Source organism: Micropterus salmoides, unplaced genomic scaffold (genome assembly GCF_014851395.1).
Source record: "Micropterus salmoides isolate LMB-PRFRI ecotype aquatic unplaced genomic scaffold, ASM1485139v1 Ms_hic_scaffold_11, whole genome shotgun sequence".
NCBI classification, from domain to species: Eukaryota; Metazoa; Chordata; class Actinopteri; order Centrarchiformes; family Centrarchidae; genus Micropterus; species Micropterus salmoides.
In genome coordinates, this window is record NW_024040152.1 from 24,868,591 (window position 1) to 24,895,714 (window position 27,124).

At 40.1% G+C, this 27,124-nt stretch overlaps 1 protein-coding gene across 5 annotated transcripts in view; it reads right to left on the reverse strand.

Annotated features, from left to right (window-relative positions):
• LOC119897915 (CUB and sushi domain-containing protein 3-like) overlaps positions 1-27,124 on the reverse strand; it is a 253,016-nt gene that overhangs the window by 33,075 nt on the left and 192,817 nt on the right. For all 5 annotated transcript variants that reach the window (XM_038711956.1, XM_038711957.1, XM_038711955.1 and 2 more), the window contains exons 51-59: positions 26,115-26,309; positions 25,189-25,362; positions 23,182-23,355; positions 22,353-22,526; positions 17,864-18,049; positions 15,272-15,445; positions 9,033-9,215; positions 5,679-5,855; positions 123-305 (exon numbers count right to left, since the gene is read on the reverse strand). In XM_038711956.1, the coding sequence (XP_038567884.1) occupies positions 123-305; positions 5,679-5,855; positions 9,033-9,215; positions 15,272-15,445; positions 17,864-18,049; positions 22,353-22,526; positions 23,182-23,355; positions 25,189-25,362; positions 26,115-26,309 (1,620 nt within the window). The remainder of the gene's footprint in view (positions 1-122; positions 306-5,678; positions 5,856-9,032; positions 9,216-15,271; positions 15,446-17,863; positions 18,050-22,352; positions 22,527-23,181; positions 23,356-25,188; positions 25,363-26,114; positions 26,310-27,124) is intronic.

Genomic DNA, 27,124 nt, shown 5'->3' on the forward strand with positions numbered 1-27,124 from the left:
GTACGTGACAGCGTGCTCGCTTGCCAAGGTTGTTACAGCATGGTCTGAAGTTTATCAAGGTGGACTGTCTACTGCAGTACATGTACCATACAGTGTATGAGAGTGTGTCAATTTGTGCTTACCTTGGCATGCTGGCATGGTGCCACTCCAGGTGCCATTGTTGGTACAGGTCCTTGTGACAGTGTCGTCCCCTCCCGTCATCACATACCCAGGCTGGCACATGAACGTCACATTCTGGCCCACAGCAATGTCGTCACCGAATCTAAGTCCATTCGCTGGAATACCAGGGTCGCCACAGGTGATCACTGTCACAGGTGGTCAAACACAAGGAAGTGGTATCAGAAATCACCCCAGGGCGCCCCGATTTTCTATTTTTAGCTATCTCTTGTTGGGTTTTTAGTGGTTTCCTAATCTTGCTTTGTTCACTTGCTCCATTGGGCCATAAATGTGCACTTCTTATTTTTCACATGCTATAGGCCAAACGGGTGGGTGATGATTAATAATTATCCTCTAAGCCACATATTTTGTTCAAAAGTTCTAAACAGCTCTGCCAAATACAGTGCATGATGAAAATGGCTTATAAAATAGAGCATTAAAGAAACAGTGGGTGGTTCCCACAATCCTTCACTGGGAGTTCATACTTATTACAGTGATGAATTGCTGATCAGATGCACATTGTACAGCAGCGTGAAGTTAAAGCTACAAGAAAGTAAAAATGACTAAACAATGATTTTCAAGGCTTCTATCATGATGTTGAGTTTTGCGAAGATAAGAAATAGACAGAAGTTGATGGTATCGCCATATTAGACAGAGCACTCAAAGCCTCATCACATAGCATCTGTTGTGCTGTGCTACTGACTGAAGTGTGAGGGACGCCTGTATTGTTACAGTAATCCCAATAATAATAATAATAATAATAATAACAACAACAACTGCTATCTGCACTGTGGTATATCATTGAGATATGGTTCATTTTTTTCTAAATGAAGGGGAGAACACTGTGAAAATAATGATAATGTTTAGATTCTTCCACCCAGTAATTTTTGTTCAGTTGCTTTTTTCCTAGCTTATTCCTGGCTTCTTCTCATGGCACAATCTCTCCAAAGTAAACAGATGGCTGTGTGCTGGCCCACTACATTGTCAGGTCTTAACCTAGTGCTATCGCTGATGAAATTGTAAGTTGCCAGCCTCTACTTGATTGCTTTTTCATAGCCCTTGTTTCATCTTAAGCCCTAATTTGTGCCTCCTTATTACAGAAATCTTTCCTGACTTGTTCACCTTAATGTAAGCAGCCAGTTTGATGCATATGGCTGTCCCTGCTAACGCCTCCTCCCTTCAATTAATTTCTGTTTGTTTATTTTCAGTTGCTGCCAAGGACTTCAACACTTGGACATAGTTCATATATCATAGCAGGGTGAGTTTAACTTTGTATCCTAACAGGACACATCTGAGAGCACCTATTGTCAGCAAAGAGAAGTAGTGAGGTCTTCACTTTGCAGCCAGCTGAGGTTTTGAGGTGATGGCAGCATGATAGCTTTTCCCTAAGGAATCTAATCCAAGATGTATATTTTCAAAATGTGCACAAAACTACAACACAAGACATTACCATACAGAACATTCGGCGAAATGAAAGGCTTGGTGTTTGTCTGGTGGATGACACAGGTTATATGCCTATTTGCTCTATGTGTTTTCTGTAGATTCCATACTACATCCTCCTCCTCAGAAGTTCCTGCACCCGGTATTCCGTAATCTAAGTCAGATGATTGAAATGCACTGCAGTTGGGACTGTCACGTAGGACCCTATGATTTTTGTTTTCACCTTCCTATATGCACTGCTGCTTGCCTTTTATGGAAATTGTTTGTTTGATAAATGAACTAATCTGTCAGACTCATCCAATTCATTCGACTTTACAGACACTGTGGGTAGTGAAATCCTTTTTTGGGTCAGTTCAGTTTAGTTTGGGCCAGTTCATCCAAATCATACAAGAACTTATCTTCCCACTCTCACCTAAAGGGATATCTATCCATACAGATAGTGATTTGCTGAAAATCCCAACAGCACTCTCTGTATTAAGAAACAATGTCCTTTTTACTTGGTATAGTCCCGGACGACTTGCAAACCATCATTCGATGCTTAGCTCTCACCTAAGACTATAAGTAGCTATATGAAAACATAAGATGATTTCCTTCTTTGCTAATGAATGTTAATATAGAACATGTTAACTGTATAAACACATGACCAGTAATGTTGTGTTTGCATACAGCTGTTCAGCACGTCAACTGGTCAAATCTATTCACCAAAATTGGTTTTGAATATATTTCCAAAGACAAACAGGTGGTAAAGTAGAAGAATAATCCTTCCTTTTATTTCTAAACAATTTCACAAGACCAAGAGTCTCCAGCCATGCTAGTAGCTCTGTTAGGCTATACTTAGGCACAGCAATGCTTAGAGCTAGATGATAAGGTCAGCATGCCAACATGCTGATTTTCAGCAGGTTTAACTATCATGTTCACCTTTAGAGGGTTAGTTAAAAAAGTAGTAAGTACAACTGAGGTTGATTGAATGTCATTAGTTTTGCAAGTACTCGCTCATAAAACAAAGTATTGGACACATTTAAATTTTGACCTGACGATGGCGCTAGATGAAAAGTTAACGAGTCAATAAAGTGATTACAGTTAATCTTGAAGGAAACATGAAAGTGTGAACCGAATTTCATGGCAATCAATCAAACAGTTGTTGATACATTACAAAGTCAACCTCAAGATGGTGTTGAATCAGGGGATCACCAAAGTTATCATCTGGGAACTACAAATGTCAGTACAAAGTTTTGGCAATTGTACAAGCAGATATACATTTTGAGATATTTTACACAATATATTATGAGGAAAAGTCAGGTGATCACCAAAGTCAGTAAGATTGATGCTCTGGGCACCATGAATGGGTATAGTGGGTATAGTCTGCTGCTGTGGACTAAAATACTGCAAATGAAAATTAAAAATTGGGAAAGATCTCTGAAGTATTCAAAGAAAGAAAAAACATTCCCTTATTCAAATACAATCCTGAGTTAAACTGATTTTGAACACTGTATTGGGCATATACATATTTTACCAATGCCTCATGAAGGTGTTATCAAAAAGGGAATGGCAAAATCTGCATTAACAACAAACTAATAATTCATGGCGAGCCCAGGAACCAAAACCCAGGAGTTCGGTAGAACCACTGATATGTTTTTTGGTATTAGAAATAGGGTATCTTTAATTTGAGTGCTGATGGTAAACAGCAGCAGACCCTAATGCTGTAATATATATGTAAGAGTAGTTTTGGGTGAGTGTACATGAGATTTTGTGTTTGCTGCTTCAGTTCATTTTGAGCCACTAAAAAGAATGTCAAACACATTATCCTGAATTAAGCATGATATGTCTCTCTAAACATAAGTCGGAAGCAGCTGGCATAAATAAAAGACAGCTGATAAAAATTTCAATTGGTATAAACTAGAAACATCTTGTGAGAAAGTGGAAACGTGGTCTTACTAGGAGAAAGAAAGACAGAAAAACTGTGTGGGTACATAAATGTAAATATTTACATGTGCCTGTCTATCTGTAGGAGTTAAAAAACCCAGCTGGTCAGCGCAATGCAGAAAAGCTGCAGGCTGTTGACTTCAACAAACTCAACTTATCTTTTTTATTCAGTACATTCAGATGCTCCAAAGAAATCAGGTTAACGCAGGACATCAGAGGAATTGCATCTATACGGCAATAACCTGCTCCCAGTAAAGCTCACATTTACATGCTGTTGGTCAGTAATCACATCTATTTTTATCCCTTACTGTATCATATTTTTGAACCATGCCGACATATCTAAGATGTGTTAGTGACATAATGCTGCATCATGGAGAGTTTTTTGTTTTTTTCATAGCACTAGCACACTTACAGCTCAGCCAGAGGACATGATCTGTAGTGTGGAAACACACTTTGACTGATTTCAGTTTCCCTCAGACTTTGAATTTGGTTATTTTGTATGCAGATACTTACTGCAGAAATCTGACTGCAACCTGGTTGCTTTTAAGCGTTATGCTCTGATGTCTTCATTTAACCCTATCCAACCCCACATGCCCATAACCCCACATCTACAGGAGAATCCCACACCACTTTGTTACAGGGGAAATAGTCTTCCTGAATAATCAGTGTTTACTGTTGATTTTATAAAGTGCTTTATGGTTTTACTTCACAGTTCACTGAGCAAGTCTCTTTCCTAATGCACTTCTGCTAATTTGTTAATTCCTCAGCATGCTCTATAAATTTCATTTATCAACCATCAAAAGCGTTACGAAAAAAATAAAAGAAGATCTTTTCTCTCTCCCCTTGAGAATGTTTTGTGACTTTGATCTGGTAACTTACATGATCGATTAGCCATGAACCGTGAAAATGATTGCCACCTTAATGAAGGCACAGTGAGCCAATCTTGGTATCTTAAGTGTTGATGTCCCTGAACTGACCACTAAAATTTAAAGTGATAGTAAACAGGAGGATAACAATAATACGCTTGGTGATGAGCAGGCTTGAAATTGGGGGAAAGAGGCAAGAAAGCTTCTCTGACTTTCTGCATGTTTGATCATTATTATTCAATCCAATTTTCCATCTGTGTCTCCAACTCCCTCCCTTCCTGTATATCTCTCTCCAGAGACTCATTTCATTCCAAAATTGAAAATTATGCCCATACCATTTATCTTTTCTTGCGATTCAATAACACGCAAAAAGAATGAGGAAGAGAGAATACGGTGATTTTCAGAAAGAAGAACAATGTGTAATTTTGTTTGATAGTCATCCTGGTGCAAATTGAATATAGATTGGCATACTTCTTAATTACTGCAAGGCTCATTTGCAAAGATCCAGACAATAAAAAAAAAACACCTGACAGTTTTGACACTGCAGACAGAGAAGGCACAAAGAGATTTATGTGCTATTTGAAATCTTATAACCTATTTTAGCACCACTAATGATCAATCAGAGCACCTCCTTTTGACAGAGATTGGGAAAGAAATCATCTTCACTCCTGTCCGTTTTAATTCTTACCAGAGGGGTTTATCTGCTTTACAATATAAATCATGTGTTTAATTTGTTCATACAGCATCACACAGAACACAACAGAACAGTGGCTGATTCAGTCTACAGTACTAACAGTACAACATTTATTATGATATTGTGTGCCTTGCCATGTGTAATCGGTCAGCAGTGGCTCACTCTAGGATAACACTAGGTTCATTTTGGCTCTATCCATGACACCCACAGGAGTGCTCAATCTCCCTCGTCGTGTTTCTACTTATTTTTCTGTACTATTTCTCAAAGCAACGATAAATTCTGTAAATGACAATGAAGGTGTAAGTGTGACTGAGCTAAATGTGATCATCTAAGAAACATTGAATGGGGCTCTGTTGCTTTTCTTGTCTTTTCTTTTCTGTTCAAAGTACTGGTATAATTGGGACTATGCCTGACCATATATCATTAGTCAGACACTGATATTTCACACTTTTCTTAGACAATGAGTAGACAATTAATTACTCTTTTTCCATTTCACAACATGAAAGCTGTGCAGCAGAGTGGCCTCTTAAGTGTACTCCACAAGACCATACAACATGACTCCAATATCCCTTCATGTTTCTGTTTCATATAAAACTCACTTGTGCAATTTGGAGCCGTGCCGGACCACGTGCCATTTGCCAGACACTGGCGTGTTGGTGAGCCAGTGAGGAAATAGCCTTCAATACAAGAATACACAATGGAGTGGGAGAATGATGTGCCATCCACACGGGAAATACGGCCATGAACAGGTGTAGCTGGGTTCCCACACTGTACCGCTGCAATAGAGGGAGAGAAGAGAGGAGGTGAAGGTCAGAGGTGTAAAATAGTAATGGATTTTCTATTTTCCATATCAGTGATTCACAATCTGAGGGTTGGGAGCCCCCAAGGTGGCTGCATGATGACTTCTGAAGGTCTCAAGAGGATTAAAGGGCTTATACTCCTTCCATATTTTGTTAAGTTTAATTGAAAATTTATTTGTGAAATAATGGCAGTTTTGCTTTTGCCCTGACAAATAATTGTAGTTTCTTGACTCAGTCTGATTAGCACTCAGGTGGAACAGTCTTAAAAGGGTGGATAGAAATCGTTGGCTTGTGTCAGAGTTCCCCATTATGCCTGTGTGGCTCACATCAGGGGAAGCAAGGAAGCATTGTTTTATTTTAAACTTTATTAAGAGAGGCTAATGAGCAAAGCTGATGCAGTGGTACACAAATCCCCATCACACTATTGACGAGTCATCAGTAAATAAAGTGCAGGTTGTGTATTGTCAAGTCCCATAGTACATCCATTGTACTAACATTTAGTGCTGTCTAAAACAGAACTGTGGGAGTAATGTGCAGCTGTGGTCAAAGGACTCAGGGTTTTAAAGAACAACAACAGAACTTTGAGTTAATACATTATATTAAATAATGAATAGATGTAGAGCTATTTTACAATTTGGAATGACTTTCCAGGCCATATGATGAAATATCACTACTTAAGCAAAACCTGAACTCAGACAGGAGGGTCAACTCAAGTGTTACTTTAGATGTACAATCCCGGGGAGGAAAAAACATACTATCTGTAGTGGACTGAAGGGCTGGGCTTTTTACACCAAGGCATCCTTTATAGCACTTCAACAATACGCCAACCAAAATGCATCCCTGAAGAGGGGAAATGACAATGTTTGTTTCATGTGTTTTTTCTTCTGGTCCAAATCATGTCTAATTACGAAACTGATTTGCTCTCTCAATCACCTAATTGCCTGGAAAATCCGAAATAGTGATTCTTGTAGGAGACAGACAGTAGGTGCGGTGGTGATTTCTCAATTACCACATGTTCACACACACACACACACACACACACACTGAGCGAGGTGCAAATGCAAAACTCGGGCACATATCCAAACACACCAGGTGCCAGCATGCTCACATAACTGTACTGTAAATGCACACACGAGCATGTGCGCACGCATGCCAAAAATAAAGAATGGTTGCCTCTTTGGCTTTCTCTCTTACTAATTCAAGAGAGACATAATGACAGGCGTATAAAACAGACCTTGATGGTATTGTGAGATGGATATTAAGCTGAATATCCACAGTGGTGACCATTTTCCAGAGACTGTAAAATGTTGTGGATAACGGATGGATGGGCTTTAACAGTAGACGGGGCTTTAGATCACAGACAGACAGCACTGAAACTCATTCTGGCTCCAGTGAATTCCTGCCCCCTCCCTCCTGAGGTGGAGGGATGGCTAAAACAATCTTTAAATCAGGAGTTCAGCGGGGAGATGGAGAGATAAAGAAGTAGTGGAAGAGAGATGTGGGGTAAAATGAGTGGAAGGAGGGCAAGGCTGAGCGAGAGAGAGAAAGAGTGAGAGAGAGGGGGAAGGGACAGATGGAGCACTGGACATAGATGGAGAGACAGCCAGACAACAAGATTAAGACAGAGAAATCAGGGGAGAAGCGAGAGAAAAGGGCTGACATCAGGGGGAAGGAAGGATAGAGAGAGAGACAAAGAAAAAAGAAACGAGAGATGGAATGAAAGGCAGATATACAGAGAGTAGTTCAGAGGGCCTATGCACTGGCCTATCATATTAAAAATGAAACTGGCATTGTGCCAAGCTTGCGGACAGTACGTAGAGGAGAGCAGAAGGAGTCAAACATTTGCCTCAATATCCGGTTGACCCCTCGGGGTAATTTATGCAAGATGTAGAACTGGCGTTCTGTGAACTAATATCTTCAAAATCCACAATGATTCATTTATCCCAATCCAAAAAGAACTTGGCTTTAGGTGTCTAGAATTAATGAATTTTTTGGTTTGGCAATCTGGAAGCTAGTCACAGCACCATGTGCTCGCAGAAAATACCAGACTGCAGCAGAGAGATACTTATCCATCTGGTGCAGTACTGTATTTGTGAGCTTTTGCAACCATTTGTGTGTGTAGGTGTGGATGCACATGAGCACCTATCTGGACACTTTATGCACCTACATGCTTTCCTGCAGCCCATGTGGCGCATACAATGTTTGTGTGTTCACTAGGGCTGGTTACTGTTTTAATTCTTCGGATATCGTCCCAAAACAGTCCTTTTGTTGTCAATGTATTTTGGAGAATATACAAAACAAATGTAACATAACTATATTTAGCTAACTTATCAAATTCATAATTTTTCCATCAGAAATTTGGTATAGTACTTGATAAGCTTTTGTCCCAGAATCACCGATCTGATAGGATTTTAGCTTTTAGACATTCTTTTTACAGAAAGTGTATGAATCCCATGACCAGAATAGTCAAACTACATTCTGTCATTGTGTTACTTATGAACCCCCTCAAGGAACCCTGGGGGTCCCCAGACCCCCCTTTGAGAACCACTGAATCACAGGAGAGAGATTTTAAAAAGAAACCTAAAAACTGGATGAGATGCCTGGTCTTTAAGTCTCAAGTTTAGGTTAAGCCCCTGAAATAGTGGATATTAAACTTCCCATAATGCAACTCGATAGCATCCTTTGTTCCTTGTTTCCTGCCTGATAAATGTCAATGTCTTACATGCCTTCAGTTTGTAATACAGGCTTTCTCCTAAAATTGTGTAGTCTCCAAGCCCAAGCCAGACTTTAGAAAGCTAAGTCCAGAGCCACAAAGGAGATTATATAACTTTGTATTTCATAGGCTGGTTAGTGCACTCTGTGATGAGTAAACTGAACCCAATTTGTAATTTGATGTGATTTAATACATGAACTGTTTCTTTAATGCCAGCTTTTGTATTTAATATTTGGGTGTTATGGGCACTTTTGAGTCAGTACAAAAAAGTACTGAGGTCCAATACCCTGCCCTAGAGAAAACATTATTACTTTGGTTAACTGAATGCATTTTGTTTGTGAAGAAGTATGAGTCAGTTACCTCTCTGTATGCCTCCTATGCACCATTCTCTTCTTGTTTCACACAATTCATTACAGAGACATTTTAAAAAATTCCCTTACGTTTGCAGAATGGCTGTCTGCCTGACCAGGTCCCATTAGGGAAGCAGATCCTCTCCGCCGAGCCATACAGTGTATGTCCAACTGCACAGGTGAAGCGCACCTTGCTGCGCACCTTGAAGTTTCCTGCCTCCCTGTTGGCATGAGCTGGTGTGCCAGGATCCCCACACGTGTCTGCAGAGTCGCCTGCAATGGGTGATAACCAAACAAGGAACAATGAAAACAAGCAACTGAAGATGCCTTCCACTTTAACTGTTTGTGTGTGTTCACAGATGGGCCCTTTTAAGATGGTATGGCAGTGAATTACAAGACAGTACTCCTGTCTGTCAAGCAGAGGTACAATCCAGAAAGGACATAAACTGAAACAGTACATCTTTCGAGTCATACAGGAAGCAGCTATAAAATACAAAATGCACCAATGAGCAGTTGTCACCATGCCAAAATCCTGGAGGACCAATACCGTTCCCTGCTTTGACACCAGGAGTTTTCTGTCCATAAAAACAGCAAGGCCACTATTAAAAGGCAACCAGCTGTGGTTATGAGAAATCATGAATACAGTTTGACCTCTGAAGCTATATGCGTTTTCATCATCCTGAATTATCTCTCCTGTCTTTTGTTCTGTGGAGGAACACACAGTTCCTCTAGTGTCTTGAATCGCCTGTTACACCTATGAAGCACTTCAAATAAAAAGATGCTGTGTCTCTCTTTATTTCTCTTTTCATGTCCCCAACGGGGCTTTCTCTGTTGGGTAAAAAAAAAAAAAGAAAAAAAAAAGAAAAAAAGGGGACATGTTCTCTGTCTAAGCCATAAGAAATGAAAGAGAGATGAGGTATGGAGTCAGGGCGCTGACATGACCACTGAACATTTCATGTCATGATGAACATCAAGCAAAGCTGAGTGGTGGGGTGTGGGAGTCAGGATGGAGTCTAGATGGCGGGGTGCCTTTTGGTTTTGTATTACTAGGGACATCAGAGCAAAGGAAAAAACACCAACCACCACTTCCACTGCTGCTGCTTCCATTCTCTGACTGAAATGAAACCACTGGAGGATAGAAAAGAGCCAAACGTTTGGCATCCGAAGACATGATGCAGACAGAAAGAGAGATATAGATAAGCAAACAAAGCAGAAACACAGATATGCGGACTGATTGATAGTACCCTATCCATCCATCAGTCAGTCAGTCTATGTGTGCATTATCTGGCACTGTGGTTGTCTGTACAGTTCAGTACATGTTGTCTCTTTGTGAGACAACATTTCTGTGCTTTATTGGCTTTGAGAACCTGTTCCTTGAGCTGTGCACACACCCTCTGCATCATTCTCTGTGTGCTGTCTGCTGCTCTCTGAGAAGCAAACAGCTGCAGTAATACTGGACTTGTTGACAAAGCCTTACAGCACAAATACCAAGCTCATACCTTCTACACACATCCTACTGCCGACATGTGCACAAATGGATTTGTCAGGTCAAAGGCTCACAGCTGGAGATGATTAGTTTGTGTGTGTGGCTATGGATAGCAATGAGTGTGTGTGCATATATGTGTGTACTGTTGCATGCCTTTGCATGCGTATTTGTGTGACTCCAAGAGAGTGCTCTTGATGCATGCGTTTGTGTCTCCATGCCATAGGACCAAGGGAACTCCACAGATGAATTTGTTCATTTGTGTGATTGAAACTATGTGATATTAACTGAACATTTGTTATGAAACTGAGCCATTGAACTCTATTTCCCACAATCTTCAGGGAATTCACACCCAGGTGTGAATCCAGCTTTCAGTAACTATTAGTCAGTGACACATGCTGTCACCTGATCAATAAAACCCCCAGCGCAACTTCTGCACTCTCTTTCTCTGGACCACTGAAGTTGCAGACAGCCAAAGTTATCTCCCAGCATGGCCGGAGCATATGGCATCATATGGCAGCAACGCAAGTGCCCCTGCAAACCAGCTCAGTTAGCCAGCGGCTACGATACAAAGTCTTCACATACTAACAGAAGCAACAAAGTAGCTTAGCGCCGAATGGCTTGAGGTTTGAGACATACAGTCCGGCAAGGACCCATCAGGACAAAATATCCCAATGAACGCTCTGTCTAGTGGATGATAAAACTGCGAGTGGGGCAGTGCTTAGCAGTGGACTGTCCGTTTTCAAAATGGCAGTTGGGTGAGAAACGTTCTTATATAAGAGCTAAACAGTAAACTAAAATATGTTTCTAAAAACATTTGAGGCGAGAAACAGGCAATCCAGAAACATAAACTTGATTCATCTTTGATCAGGACTGCCTACTTTTACAGTTTGCTGAGAGTTTGTTGATGCTGGTGCATTGTGTTGGACAGGCTCATTTGCATAAAGTTGACAACGAGTCGTGCTATGCAAATTCAGATACGACGAATGGTCAGTCAACTCGCCGCGGCGAATCCATCATGCACCTCGTGGCCGGATATCCTGCTCTCCATAGAAAATTAATAGGATTGCAGATTTGACATCTATCAAGGGATCCAGTGTGTCTCCAGCTTGAGATGAACAGCATTGGATGCGATTGGAACACAGCATAGTAAAAGTCTGCAACAGGACCACAAATCTTCATCTCCTGTCTAAATCTACAATGAACCTGCCATCTAACAACTAGCATGCCAAAGAAACTTTCCTTTCCATTACCTTCCTGGTAATGTAACTGGGCATAACATAGTTTGACATTGTACTTGGCTAAGCACAGGACTGTTAGTTTTAGTAAATGTACTGATGTGTTTTGAGGTACTGTTGTGATCGTTCATGGTTAAGGTGACATTACAGTTTAACCTTAGTGGTAAGACAGAGTCTTTGCATACTAACTAACTCCTTTTAACTTGACACTGTTATCCAACACAGATCACACACACATGCACCTCTGATTTGGCCTCAACACAACCACACACACAGAGAAAACTTAAAGCTCCCGCTCCATTGTGCTATCTTTGTTCTGCAACACACACACACGCTCCCCTTATCACACACGTCTCAGTTTAGTACATCTTAGTTAGGATTCATCTGGAGTGTTTGTATTTATCATACACACACACACACACACACACACACACACATATAGTTCCATTAATGTTGCATAAGAGTGAATATATCACCAACCTCTTGTAGAACTCCAAATCCTTTGATTAATAATTAAATGAATAATTATAACCAAAATTACCAGAGTTCCAAATTGATAGTTTAGTGCATCTTATGAGACAAAATTAGGTAATTGGCTATCAGTTTTATCTTCTTCAAGAGTGTGACCCAAGATGAATTTAACTTGTTAAAATTCTATTATCATTAAATAATAGTAATAATAATAATAATAATAATTACTACAATATTTAATATAAATATAGATGCCATTTAAACCCTTATTACAACATTACATACACTTGTATTTCCAAGTGCATGTTCAGTGTGCATAATTATTTGTTGCCAGTCTGTGTGCATGTCCACTTGTGTGTGTATGTGTCTGTGTGCATGTCTCACAGCAGCTGTCGGTACTTCATTAGACTCCTTCGGTTAGGTGAGGCAGCCCGGCTGGCATGCACTGTGACAGCTATAATCTCACTAATTGGGATGGTGGTGGATTTGGTTTGAATCTGAGTTAATGTCCGTTCACTGTGCCCCCTTTGTGAAGAAATAATAAGGCCTTCAACTCAGCCATGCAACGCACAAGGACAAAAGGGGAATGGCTTTGCAAGCAGTTTTAAGCCCCCTCTTACTAATTAAGAAAGAGGGACAGATAGATGAGAGGAAGGATAGATGCATGGACGGATGCATTGATGAGAACTGTGGCTAACGGTCTCAAAATCTAAGGAATTATTTTGTTGCTATTGGTGATAAACACAATAATTCAAATGTGCCATTTTAATAACTTCTAGTCCTGCAGATAAAGCTGCCTACAGACTATGCAGCAATTTCTGCAAATAAACATTTAAATCATTGCAGCAGCATCAAAGAGAAGCTTAGACTAAGTGATGGTTACATGATATAGGGACAAAAACATTTAAACACCATTAACACTTTTCAGATAGCTCATTTATCTTGCTAACATTGCAGTGCTAATTTCATCACTTAAGTTTTTGCTAATGTGCCTGTGAAAACTAGGCGCTAAAATGTGCACTCACCAATTTAAAACTCTCCAGGCATTTGCTACATCCAAACTTTAGATCCTTTAAGCAGTTCCAGCTGTGTTGTAGTTCTAATTTCTGCTACAGCCGTGACATATGTTTAGTGCCACAGGTCTGTATTCATCAAGCCCATTAGTGATACAAAAAAAAAGTCTCTTCTTTCCATTATACGTTGCCGATTTCATAGTTAATTAGAAGTACTGGTGCAGAACAATCATATGTGACAACATGAGGACAATGCATTCACACTCTACCATAATCTATCACCAAAATCAACATCATCTCATCAAAATGAGATCTCTCCCTAATCACCTTTTAGTGTTTAAAAAAAATCCAATGCCAGATATATTTCTCGCAGCATCTGTTATATAAAAGGGTGCTGTTGTATCTCAACAAACTCAAGTTGCATTTTTTTGTAATCTGATTATGTGTAATCACAATTTATAATATCTGTTTTAGCTCACCTCAGCAAATCCTTTTTCTTTAGCTTGGTAAGTCACAGAGTCATTCATTATTTTTAAATCCTCTGGTCACTGACCCAGGACTCTTATTCTGCTGCACAAATTTCACCACAGGGGTTTACTCTCTAAACAGCAATTGCTCTTTGGCAATTTAAATACTTGGGAATAGATTCATGTTGGCTTTACTTATCTCACTTTTCAAGTGATGAGTTGATGCTGATTAGGTTTTGGACAAGGTAAATTAAATGCACTGAATCTGGCAGGGTATTAAATGTTTTAAAACAGAGTTTATTAGCTGGGTTTCTTCAGACAAACAAGAGGCAGTAGAGCTCATGTTGGTGATACACAGCTCAGAGTGAGTAATGAAATGAAATATAATACAAAATTGCTAATCATCACTTTCTAAGAGGCTTGTTTGTCATAACAGCAGGGTGCTGATCAAATCATCTCAATAATGGTTGCCAAATTGATTTTAAAGACTATGTGCTAAAGAAGGATAAAATACCTTGCAATACTCATTTTTCTGACCATACGTATTAAAATTACACACTTTATTAGGATCTAAAGCTATAATTTCAGGCCTAAAAACAGCTATTAGGCTGTACACTGCAGATAATTATGCAGGCGCAAACAAAGAGAAATACTCCACCACATATCCTTACTATCCTATGAGTCTAACTTCACTATTGCCTCGCTGCTTTCCAACTGACCGAGTAAATAGAAAATACTGAAGGTGAGTAGAGAGTTCGTACTCCCATTTAAAGAAGAAAAAAAAAATACTGTCATACAAGTCTGCTTACAAACATTACTTCTGGGTCAGTGAGTTGAACAAACCAAGTGAACATTCAGTAAAGAGAATCCACTTAAATGGTCAGGAATGCTTAAGTGTGATGGGAGGTAAGAGCACAGAGGGGATTAAGGGGGAAGTTTGTAGTTGGGCAGACACACACTATAAGAGAGACAATTTTTTACAGGTTTTCAGAAAAAGAGAAGAGTCTGCAACAAAATGTACTGAACACCGTACACAAAAAGTGCTGTTAAAAAAAAAATGAAATGATTAGCAACTTGACCACAATAATGGTCAAATATTTTGGCACTTAGGTACCGTTTGAAAAATCCTGTAAGAGTTCCACATGGCTGTAATTTGCTAAGTGGCTCAGTTAGCTGAACTATCCTGTGCAGTGTTTTCTTTGAACTTCACACAGGCTCTAATCAAATATTCCATTACTGCCAGTATTCCCAAGTACCACACTACTGTGGTGTGTATCTAGCCATGTAGATTGTTTTGGTTTAATTTGCCCAGGTTTTGAGATATACAGTATTCTTTTGTATTTTTGGCACTCTAAAACAATGGAGTGGAAATTAGTTTTGTTTGTGGTGCTTACTAGCAGTAATCTAAGACACATATTTTTCTAAGCTTGGACAAATAAAACTAAAACAATCTGTGTAGCTTGATACCCCCAGAGGTAAAGAAAATATGTTTTGTATGGGTAAACCGAACCTTTAAACAACTCTTTCCATTCATTCAGCAAACATCTGTGTAGGAAGCACAGGCTGAGTTAAAATGAGAAGACAAAATCAAACAACTACCAGTGATACTGATATCAGTGTCATTAATGCGTGACTATATCTGCATGTGTTGGTGTACCTGAACAGTGGGGCAGTGGAGCACTCCAATGTCCATTCAGTTGACAGGTGAGTGATGACTCTCCTATGAGCTGGTGGTCTCCAGAGCAGGAATAGCGCACAGTGGAGCCAAATGTAAACTTCTCCCCGCTCATCACTCCGTGAGGAGGAGTACCTGGGTGGCCACAGTCCACCTCTGCATGACATAGAGTGAGGATAGATGAGTGAATGGATAGATGGATTACTGTTGTATGCCTCAACACACTTGATAAAATTACCACTCACTGTTAATAAATGGCTTGATGAAAGAGTATCATTTCATTTATCTTGATTATAAGTAAGCAGTCATTTAACTTTTGCATCTTTTCTCTTCATATAATGTTCAGTTGGTTATGGCACACAGATTGTATTGGTGTTAAATACTTAGCTGGAATCTGCCCTGTGGCAACTGTCACATCATACCCCACCACTCTTTTCTGCCCCTCTACTCAAAACTATGAAATGAAATATTGCCTAACCAATATTTAGAATGCTTTGTGTTTAATCCACCCAGTCAAAACCAACAACCAGTCTAGTCGCATGTTGATCTAAGTAGTTCAAAGAAGTTTGTGTTGTAAAGAAAGAGCCTGAGATTACTTTGGCTTTATACATTTAACAGAAAATCAGTTTGCTTGCCCAGAACTATTTCATTGTAATAATCGTTTTTCCCTTAAAAAGGCAATTATATGTAATTATATTTACTGTATATTCACTTACTAAAATACTCACTGGATTGATTTCAGAACTAAAATCTAAATTGGTACATCACTTTCTTTGCTGCTTTAATATTCATTTGAGCTCTACGTATTTTTGTGGGAGCTGTCATTTAATCAGTTTAGTCTCATAATGCAAGCAAGTTTCTGTAATTTCACAAAGCTAATTTCTTAACAGAGTTGGTGACGCCTGAAGCTGTGAATAAACATTTGAGACAGACACTCCTATGTATCTCTTTAATTACTCTTCAGTTTGATAAAATAAATGCTATGCGTCACCTCTCTACCATGAAATGAAGTGCTTCCTGAACTGGTGTGCAAAATGTAGAGGTTTACTTTGGATAATTTCACTAGAAATAGGGCATTACTGTTAGTGGCCTCATACAAAAATAGAGTGTACGATGAGGCAGGTGTTTGAGACCAACCGCAGATAACCTCTAGAATTCATAGATGGTTGTTATAATTTGTGTTTGGTTTTAAGAGAATAGCTATAGCCTGAACAACTGGTCCTATGACAGTTTCCCCATTTCTCAATTAGGCACATTGCAACATAACCATAAGTCACTGCGGCACTGAACATTACACAGATGCTCTCAGTCAGCAGCATTTAGCAACTTGTACCATTTCAACTCTAGAAGCAAATTAAGTCAAAAAAAAGGTAGGGCTGCACGATTTGGAGAAAAAGTCATATTGCGATTATTGTGGACAATATTACAATTTTGATTTGATTATAATGGAACAAATGGTGTTATGAATCTACTTGCTTAATTATCCAGACAAAACAAAATACAGACATTTTGAAATGTATACTTCAACTTGAACAAAGTTAAACGATAAATATTTACAACAATAACTAGTAAAACAGATGTAAAACAGAACAAGGGGAGTGTGTTTCTCTATGGAGGAGGTGGTTAGCAGCAGCAAATACTGGCACACTGCCACCCTGGCTCTGGCTCAATGTACATCTGTCTAATGCAGAGTCTCTATCCACAACCTGGAGGAAGAACTGTACATTATTGTTATATATTATATTGTTATACTGTTAGTATAACAATATTAAATGCTACATGCATTATAATTTCATATAATAGTATACTTTTTTGCCACTAGTTGAATATTATATCCAGGCTCAACATCGGTCTCTAATTTATTAATGCCAAGTACTAACTTGTCAATAATCATATTGTTCAACATTTAATCATTTGCTGTACTAGCACGTCATTTTTCATGTCCCACCCAGGCTGTGATTTGTCAGTTGACAAAAAGTTACTGACAAGCATGTTGGCTTTATGAAAAGTTGAACATGTTGAATAACAAAAGGCACCGATACAGCTAATGTTAAATGACCAGCGAGCCAAACCCAAACCGTCTTTATATTCTCCCAGTTTTCTACTGTCTCACCGCTTTAGCGGTCGACGACGTCTCTCTGTCTGTCACAGAGCGACCGGCCCCACAGGCATTGCTCCGGTGAGGAGTCCAACTATGTTTTGAACAATTAGCGTGTAGGTTGTTGTCTTAAAAGTTACTCGCACAATGCTCATTTTTCACATCGCATGTAGGCTCGTCTGTTTTAGGGGCACATGCGAGATAATGAGCAGACACTCACAAAGAGAGTGTCACGCCCTAAAACAAGGTTGTGAACACTCGGTCGAGAGTGAAACTTTTCTCTCAGTTCTTTACTTGCATCTCTTGTTAAGTGTATTAATTCATTAACTTTTGCATAAAATGCACTAATTACATTTAAAGGTGGATATGCTAATACACTGAACAGGAGACAGAGATAAACACCTTTAATAATAACATGAATAATTGAATGATTTGCCAATTGATCGCCAAGGTAATATTAAAAGTGACCACTGTACCGATGCATTCTGGTAGAGGTTTGTCCCAGTGACCCACAGGCTGGCAGGTGAGCACTGATGAGCCGAACAGGTAATATCCTGGGTTACAGTCATAGAAGACCACGCTGCCGAATGTGAAGTTACCGTGCTCAATCTTACTCTCCCGGATAGAATTGGCAGGGATACCGGGATCTGTGCAGTTTACGACTGGATGAAAAAAAGAAAGAAAGAAAATACAGTTTAGGACAACTTTCATCAAAGAAACTGATTTGCTCCCCACCTAGTTGTGTTTGGCGGTATGGCTCTGTTCTGGGACCTCCCTGGGTGAGCACACCTCTCAGCCATTCCACGTGCCTGCATGGGAAGCCCTAGGCAGAGAGAGCAGTAGCGAAGATCCCCGAAATGACCACACCCGTCAAACCTCCCTGGCCTTTCATGCACTTACATGGCAGTGCCAGCAGGAGGAACTAGCTGAGCACTCAGAAAGCCGATTAGACTAAATAACATGCAGTGAGGCCACTTTAATTTATAATTTTTTTCTCTCCATTTAACACCAGATAGATGCCATTACGAAGATTGAAAAGGCATAGCTTTGAAAGAGTCTGTGATGTCTGCTTTGGCAAGCCACACACCTCTACATGCTTCCTTAATAAACTTAATGGCATCGTCGACAGAAGCATAAAACAGGGAGAATTGAGCCAAAGGAATGAGACTATTCATACTTTGAGCTTTGTCATTATGAGGAGCAGATAAATCAATGATTAGCGCTTCTTTCCAGAATATTTACGAGTTGTTATACCTATAGGATTATTGCAAGTCGTCGGAAAGGCGATTTATCAAATGGACCAATCACAAATCCGTCTTTATGCATCGACTACCTCAGGCTCCTTCAATGCAGACTGCAAATTATTGCAAACAAATGACACTTTTGGCAAACAAGTCAAACCAGCTATGAACCCCTGATCAGGTCCTGCAATCAAATATTAATGGCAAATGATTGACAAAACGGCAGTTAGGATGCTTTTCCAGGGGAGATTGCAGCAGCAGGAGGAAAAAAAAAAAAAAAAAAAGGAACCCCCGGTGGAGTCTGGGAGTGAACTTCCCAGTGATGGTGACGCCATTGATGCCCGCCGGAGTTACGTCATTGTTCAATGTCGCAAATGCAGGCCATCTATGCACTGACCCTACGGTCCAGGAGGAAAGTGGTCCAGTTGTGCCAGGAAAAACTTCACTCGTTGAGGGTGCCGAACCGGACTCCAGGACTTGGATTCCGGATGCTGGTGAGTGGTGACTGGATGCTGGACAAAGCTGTCAAGATGGGTTATCCTGCAGGTCTGCGGAGTTGGCTGCTGGGGCTGGGCCTCAAGCTCTTTTGGGCGACGGAGCAGAGACCAGACCTGGGACTGCAGCGGAGTTGCAGGAGCAGTTTTTAATTTTCCTCGAACAGCGCAAATTCTCTTCGTGAGAAGCTCTGAATGATGCCGTAATACAGTTTTGGAATAAGGCTTCCTGGAGGCTGGGTACTGGCCATTGGAACTCGACATGACAAGCAGCAGGGTAAGTTGAAGTGTGTACACAGACAGTCCAGTCGTTCTCATGTGGGGTGCTTGCAAAACACAAGCAAGGGAAGGCAGCTAAAGCAGCTCAATTAAGGCACCTTGTACGGAATTTGCCAATGGGCGCTAAGAAGAGAATCATCTGAGCCATCAGCAGATGTGTGCTGGCTCTGATATCGGCTGCTGTCAGCTGATGTGTTGAGCTTGACTTTGTTGCCTACCTGAACAAACGCTATGCTCGATTTAGGCCATCATGAATTATTCAGTTAGTTTAATTGTAATGGAAGAATTCTGAAAGCAGAATACTGACAGCAGGGAGTAGTAATTTTTATTGTTGTGTGGATAGTTCAGGCAAGACAGATGTTTTCAATCTAATTTCAGGCATTATTATAATTATTATTACTACTACTACTACTGCATAGTCACATGATTACTAGCTGAACTAAAGGTTAAAAAAGGCCTTTTACCCTGTCCCAGAATTTCTATTCCAATGAGTGCAAGATTCACTATCTATATTATCTTTATCATAGGCATGCTGTGATGTTGTTTTAATTAGCAGAATTGTTCCTGGTAACTTTTCATACACATCAATTTATTGTAGTTTGCTTGAACCAGAGTGAATACTCCCTTCTTGACAGCGTTTCCAAACCCATCTTATGAATACTGCATGTATTCATAAGATGGCATAAGGTCCCACCATCTCTGTCCATAAGGTTGCTATGGCACTAGATGTTCATAGTGCATGTCACACCACTGCATAGCAGGAGATGAAATACCAAGTGATTCTTAACTAAACTATGATACCAAGTATACTGTATAATTACTGCACTGTAAAGGTTTTGTTATAATATTTATTTAATTTTTTTTTAATGTTTGATGGGTATATCTGATGTCTATAATTACCTTTGCCTCAGTTATATCTACTGCATATATCAAGTTGACAGTATCCGGCCAAATTATATTCTGTCATGAATAATTACCTCAACAGGCATGTGACAATCTGCTGAATTAACTCCCCCCAGTATCATCGCTGGGGATATGATTTTTCTTTCCTGAAAGCTGTGTAGTTTCATCATTGGTCGGAGCATCATTTGCTTAAATGTCAGCATGTTCACTTGTGAGTTAATAATAGAACTGTTGATATGACCTGATCAGTGGCCTTTTCTGTTTATTCTACAAACAGGGAGACAAGTGAAACTAGGCTATATTTAAGCTTTGTTGATAATAATAACATCTAATGCTTGAAGGCACATCTATTTTCACAAATTTACAAGCATACATTTTAGAAGCAGTTAAAGTGTCCAAGAACACACCACTGACAAGGTGGTTTAGACAGCTGAAAGTAAATGAGAGTGAAATTAAGTTCAGAGCAACATCAAATGAAATCAATAATGCAAATGTCTGAAAATGCTAGCTTAAAGGGAACAAAGACATATTGTGACAAAAGGAGTAATGACAGTTTAATATGACTTACTCTTTTGATATTTCACCAGGTCTGTCTCTGTCTGTTCACAGTAGTGAAAACGGTGTTTCTTCCTATCTGACTGCCAATAAAAACTCAAAACTAAATGGGCAAAGTCTGGAAAATCTAGCTTGGGCCAACTGTATCCAGAGGTAGCAGACCAATTAAACCCTCGCTGGATATCGCTCAAACTCATGTCTTTAATTGAATGTTTTAATGGTTGCTTCCTGATCTGTTACCTTGTTTTATAGCATTTTAAAGCTAGTTAAGATCATATTTACCAACATTTACCACACCTTCACACTGCAATAAATATCTGTCTAAAGCTAGAAGCATTTCCAGAAGCAAATATGAAAACATTATTAAAATAAAGAGCTTCCATCACACTGCACAATACAGCCATTGTCCGTTTCCATTTTATTTGGGTATATGTAAATAAAGGAAATTATTTCCAGAAAGAATTGTCATACTGTCAACATTATTTTGGGAAAACAAGTAAACGTGTCTCTGGTGTGGTAACACACTAACATGTCTGGATTGCTGCTGATTGTTAACGCACCACTAATGAGCCTAACCTAGGCAAACTAAAATTGGACACAACTATAACACAGCCACCATCTGACACTCTCAATAAGATGGGTTCCACTAAATGTACTCTGCACTATCTTGCCTTCAAAGTAATCTCTCCCTGCAGCAAGCTTCTTGGTAAAATTGTAGAAACAATTCCCCATTTAGTCTCCCCTTTCCATACATTCTGCTGCAAGCTCGTTATTGCCATTTCCCTGCTTTTGCTCTGAGGCCAGGGCTCCAGATGTTGTTGCCTAATGCTCTACTCAGAGAAGTAGAACAGATAGTGACTCGTCTCATTCAAACCAATAGATGTGTGAGCACGACCTCTATCCACCCTGCCTGTGTGTCTATGGCTGTGCATGCTGGCGGTCACTGGCTGCTGATTCCTGAATGATCATGATACATCTGCTGGCTACTTGATTCTTGTGGTCACCCTAGCTTCTGATTCTTGAACCATCACAAAGCACCTGCAAAACTCATTTAATTCTGTTCCAACATTTTGGCTGGACCCTACTTCTGCTCGCTGGCAGCTACCTGCTCCACTGTTGGCTAGCCTGATTCACAGGAGCAGAATTAGATAGAAGTGGCTTCTTTAGTAGAAATGATACACTAAGAGGTATCACTTCTATTAAATACATCTGTAATGATTCATTTCTGAATCACTGCAGATGTTTGATGAGATTCATGTGAATAAGATTTATCTGCTGGTTCCAAATTCTTGTAGAAATTCTTGCCTTTCATCCCTGTCTGTCTTGCCTCCTGAGGCAATGTCTGTGGTCTGAAGCTTAGTTAAACATTCTGGCAGAGACAAGCAGCTTTTTAGTTCAACTGTCAAGATGCATCTGCATCCTTCTGATACTTTAAGTCAGTCCAGCTGCCAATCATTTATCCATTTTGCAGGAGCTCTGTAGCTGGACTATACCTCTGCATGTCGGTGGCTGCTGGCTCCACTGGCGGTTTGCCTGGCACTGAGCTGTGGAGGGTCCTTCCAGGGTGTAGCCTTTGTTGCAGGAGAAGCGCACCACGTCATTGTAGTTGAAGCCATCGCCTGTGGTGCGGCCATAGATAGGGCTACCGGGGTGGCCACATGTGACAGCTGAAGTTGACACACATCACCATGGGATGTGACAGAACGGCAGAGGAGGATGGAAGATGAATGGAAGAAGAAGGGATACAAAAAAAAAGGTAAAGGGGAGGAAGGCGAGAAAGATAGTGTGTGGGAAGAGAGAGAATAAGGGAGAGAGAGAAAATTCAATAACAATGATCAATAGGTGACATACAGTGACACATATCAATGGAATACCATTATCATATGATTAACCTCAGAAGATAAAAGAGGATAACAGAGGAATTAGGAATTATGACATGACCTCGGTGGGGAAAGGGTAAACAGCACATTGCAGTGCATCAATAGGTGAATAGGAGATTGAGAATCATATTATGAGGATATGTATTGACTACTGACTTCAGCACTTGTCAAACTAAAGAAGCAGGAAGTTTTAGGAAGTGCAGGAAGATTATCAGTGATAAATATAAAGTATTGATAAAAAAATGTTTTAGCAAATCATCAAATTTCAATCCAAAACTGTCTCCATCAGCTCTGTGCCATCTGAACAGTGTGTGGATGGCGAGAAATTCTAAAATAACCAAGTGGGTCTTCTTTGTCACATAAATGCACCTTCAAACTTAAACACACATGTATTGCGCATGTGTGTTTTGCAGTCAACCAGATAATGGGAATTGGTACTTACAGATACAAACTGGAAGCTGTCCAGACCAGTTGTGGTCCTGCTGGCAGATCCGTACAGAGGAGCCAATGAGCCTGAATCCGGGGTTGCACTGGTAAACCACTGTGTCTCTATAACCAAAGTTTTCCCCGATCACCTGCCCATTTACAATCTGCTCTGGAACGCCACAGTGACCGGCTGTAGAATGGTCGGGGGAAAAAAATCATGCAAACATATTTTACTATTTCCTTTTGCTTAATATTTCTCTTTCTCAACAAGATGTGAGTTAATAACAGAAACCTGACCATGACAAAGACAGCATCCTGTAATGCTTGAAGTGCATGATATTTATAACACACAGACTACTGTCAGACATAATATTCATTTGTAGCCAATGTGGAGGTCAAATTTCTGAGCTAGATGAAATGCACTTTGCATTGCAAATCACAATTAATTATCTCAGGGAGTCATTTATGTGGTAAAATACTTTAGTTCAACTTTCTACTGTTTGAGAAGAAAAGCCTGCAGTGGCGCCCACTGAACTAATGGACAGTAGTTGCAGGGTAGAAACACAATTTTGATTGTGTTATCACGTTTGAATAACTTTGCATTCTGACAACTGTATTATAAAATGAAATGAGGAAACTGGTGATTTAAAAGGTCTTGGAATTATAATGCTGGCAAACAAATTTAGTGTATTCATGAAACATATTGGATTTGGAAAGCATTTTTCAGCTCATTATCTCTGAATTATTATTTTTAAATTCATATTGGCTTCAGCTTCACTTGTGGTGATAACTCAGCTTCTCTCATCTACAGTAGACAGAGACACGCGTGTGAAACGCCTCAAAATACGTTCATGCACGTAATCGTATTACTTTCAGCTACAATAAATCCCTTTCAGAGAGGAGGAATCTAGCTGAGATTTCCACTGCCACTTAAAACCTGGGAAATTGCCACCGACTGTGAGTCTGATTTCCCTAATTCACTCCTGCACCCAGAAACTCAGCCGAGCATTTTATTATCACACTCCAGTTGAGAGCAGCCAGATTCTATGAAGATGGTGCTGAAGTACGAGACTACACCGAGAGGTCCCTGGCTATGTTAACCCTGACAGTCATTTTACTAAACAAGAGAGGTGCCCTTCTTTTAATGAACTGAAACAATCATGAGTGGAGCTTGGAGTGCTGGTGCCACAGGATTGATGAACGGACTAATGCAGCTGCCAAAGAAACCGTCAAATTCTGCTGCTGTGTGGGTTTAAATGCGGCTCAAGTCATTACGTATGTCTCATTTTCTTCCATAGTACAGAGCTGTAGTAAGCTAAGCTGTAGCATATTTTCTTGCTTATATATCTTAACAACAGCTCAAAATGTGCTGGTACAGCTTGGCAAGGCCAGCTTCGGCTCTACAGCTGCTCGCTCGCGAGAAACGCCAAATCACACTGAAGGAGGCTTTACTGTACAGCAACAACAGTAAAGCCTAAAGGTAGCGGCCAAGAGTGATAGCACATTTGCATTACATTTATTCATTTTGCTGACGCTTTTATCCAAAGCGACTTACAATTGCTTTTTATGTCAGAGGTCGTACGCCTCTGGAGCAACTAGGGGTTAAGTGTCTTGCTCAGTGAGACATTGGTGGATATGTCACAGTGGGGAGTTGAACCCGGGTCTCTACCACCAAAAGCATGCGTTGTTCAGCACAGAACAATTTTAACCTGATGATCTCTATGATGTCAGAAACCGTCTGATGTGCGCCAGCCCAAAGGAAAATATAACATGGCAGCGCTGAATACCAGCATGTCGTCAGAACCAGACGAAAAAAATAAAAAATAAACCGACACACACCCCTCCCTTTCTAAATGTTTACACACTTGGCAATAGTGCCAATTGAACCTTCTCCCTTCTATTCTGGGCATGTTGAATCCAACCAAAAAAGCTCATATGCTGTCTGAGCAGATCGCCAGCAGTGTTTGACCCAGGTCAAGGCTGTCCTTTATAAAGCTAAAGAGAACATGTAGACGCTGCTTACCCAGGCAGTGAGTCTCCGTCCCACTCCAAAGGCCGGACAGGAGACACTCTCTAACTGTAGATCCAGTTAAAACATAGCCAAGGTTACAGCTGAAAATGGCTGATGCTCCAAAGGTAGTTTGGGTCCCAATTTTCTTCCCATTTGGAGGAGTTGGCAGATCACTACAGGAAATGACTGCAAGAAAATGAAGAGGATAGTGAAAAGAAGAGGAAGGAGATGGAGGAGGCAGAGGGAAAGAACAAGACACCAGCAGAGTGAGAGAGAAAGAAAGAGGAGGCGGAAGTTGGCTTACATCTTCAGAGTTGATGGAGAGCACAGTCACTTACACCCATCTTACCGACCTTAATGCAATAAAAGGAGTGACCTGTACTATTTCATGGGGATGATAATGATGGTGTTTTCCTTTGTCCCAACATCTTTCATCATGCTGGCTGGCATCTCCTTTTGCCATTATAAAGGCTATTCAGCTCCTTTGCTTCTTAAAAGTAGTTCCCATGGCAGCATAGAAAAGCTTTTATTTCCAATTCCTACAATAAACAATATCTAACCTAGGCTGATACAGGAATAGTTGAATAGTAGAAATGTGAATGTGCTGCTGACTAAATGAGCTGTGAATAAGCTATTCATCAAGTCTTGTAATGGTACAATCTATGAATCTAGTGTTCCTGAGGCGAGGCACAGTATAGATTTGTCAGCTATTATCTTTTCTATGATACTAACATAAACAGCGTGTTTGTGAGATGGGGCTACATGTGTCCATCCAGATATTTTATTTTTCATGATAATGCAATTACAAAATGGAGTTAAAGAAGATTTAATTTCTTGGAACACTTTTTGTTAAGTAAAATTTTTCATAGATCTGCTTTATTAATTTTTGTGATCTACAAGTGTTGATTTTATGTGCTGCTGCAGAAAGAGGCACTCACTTCTACACCGAGGTCTCTCGTTTCTCCAGCTCCACACTCCATTGGCCAGGCACTGGATGTGGGCTGGGCCAACGCGGTAGTATCCAGGGTTACAGGTGAAGATTATTTTAGTTCCATACTCATAGTGCGAACCGTTGACGATCCTCCATTTCCCATGGTCCAGAGAGAAGGAGCTGAGACTAGGGCACATAATGACTGTGTCCCAAAAAAGAGGTGGGGAGTGGGCATTGTTAGTTTTAGATTATTCAAATGGATTTACTTCTGTTTCAATTTCTTGTCTTATCTCTTGTACACACACTGCTAAGTAAAAACCCATAAACATGTGTAACAACCCACCAGTGTAGAGGAAATACAAATAGTTGCAATGGGAATCGCCAGAATAAAACAACCCATGTAAAATGTAAATAGCAACTTTTCTGCAGTTACTGTATACAAATGTTCTTTCACAACAAAGTTGTTTATGAATTGTCATTCTCTGAAAACCAAATTAGTTTCAAAACAAACTGTTTCCCTTTTTGCTGTGAGACACATATACAGCAGGGAATAAACATTGGTCTCAATAGCAAACATTGTTGTCAATCACTCATTACACTGGCTTTCAAACTTGGACGAGTAGCACTGGTGTGTAAAACACTCACCCAGCGCCAGCTACAGAATTCCTCTCAACCATTATTCTCCCTTTCATCCACCCGTCTTATCATCACTACCCAACAAGTAAGTGTTTTTGTAATGAAACCACAGCTCGTGGTTCTGTTGGGACTGCAGTCCATATTTCATGACACTTTCCATTACAGTAGTATAGTGTTTTGTTAAAAAAACAAAACCCTATACTACTGATGTTGTTTTATATTCCACAACTTCTCCAGAGGGTCTTTCAAACTATAACAAGACACAGCGGTCAAAATTCCAAAATCAGTGTCTTCTCCATAACTCATCCCTATCCTCATCTCTCAACTTCTCCTTCCCACAGCTAAATCGTGCTACGGGTTCTTGCGGTTACCCTGTGTTTC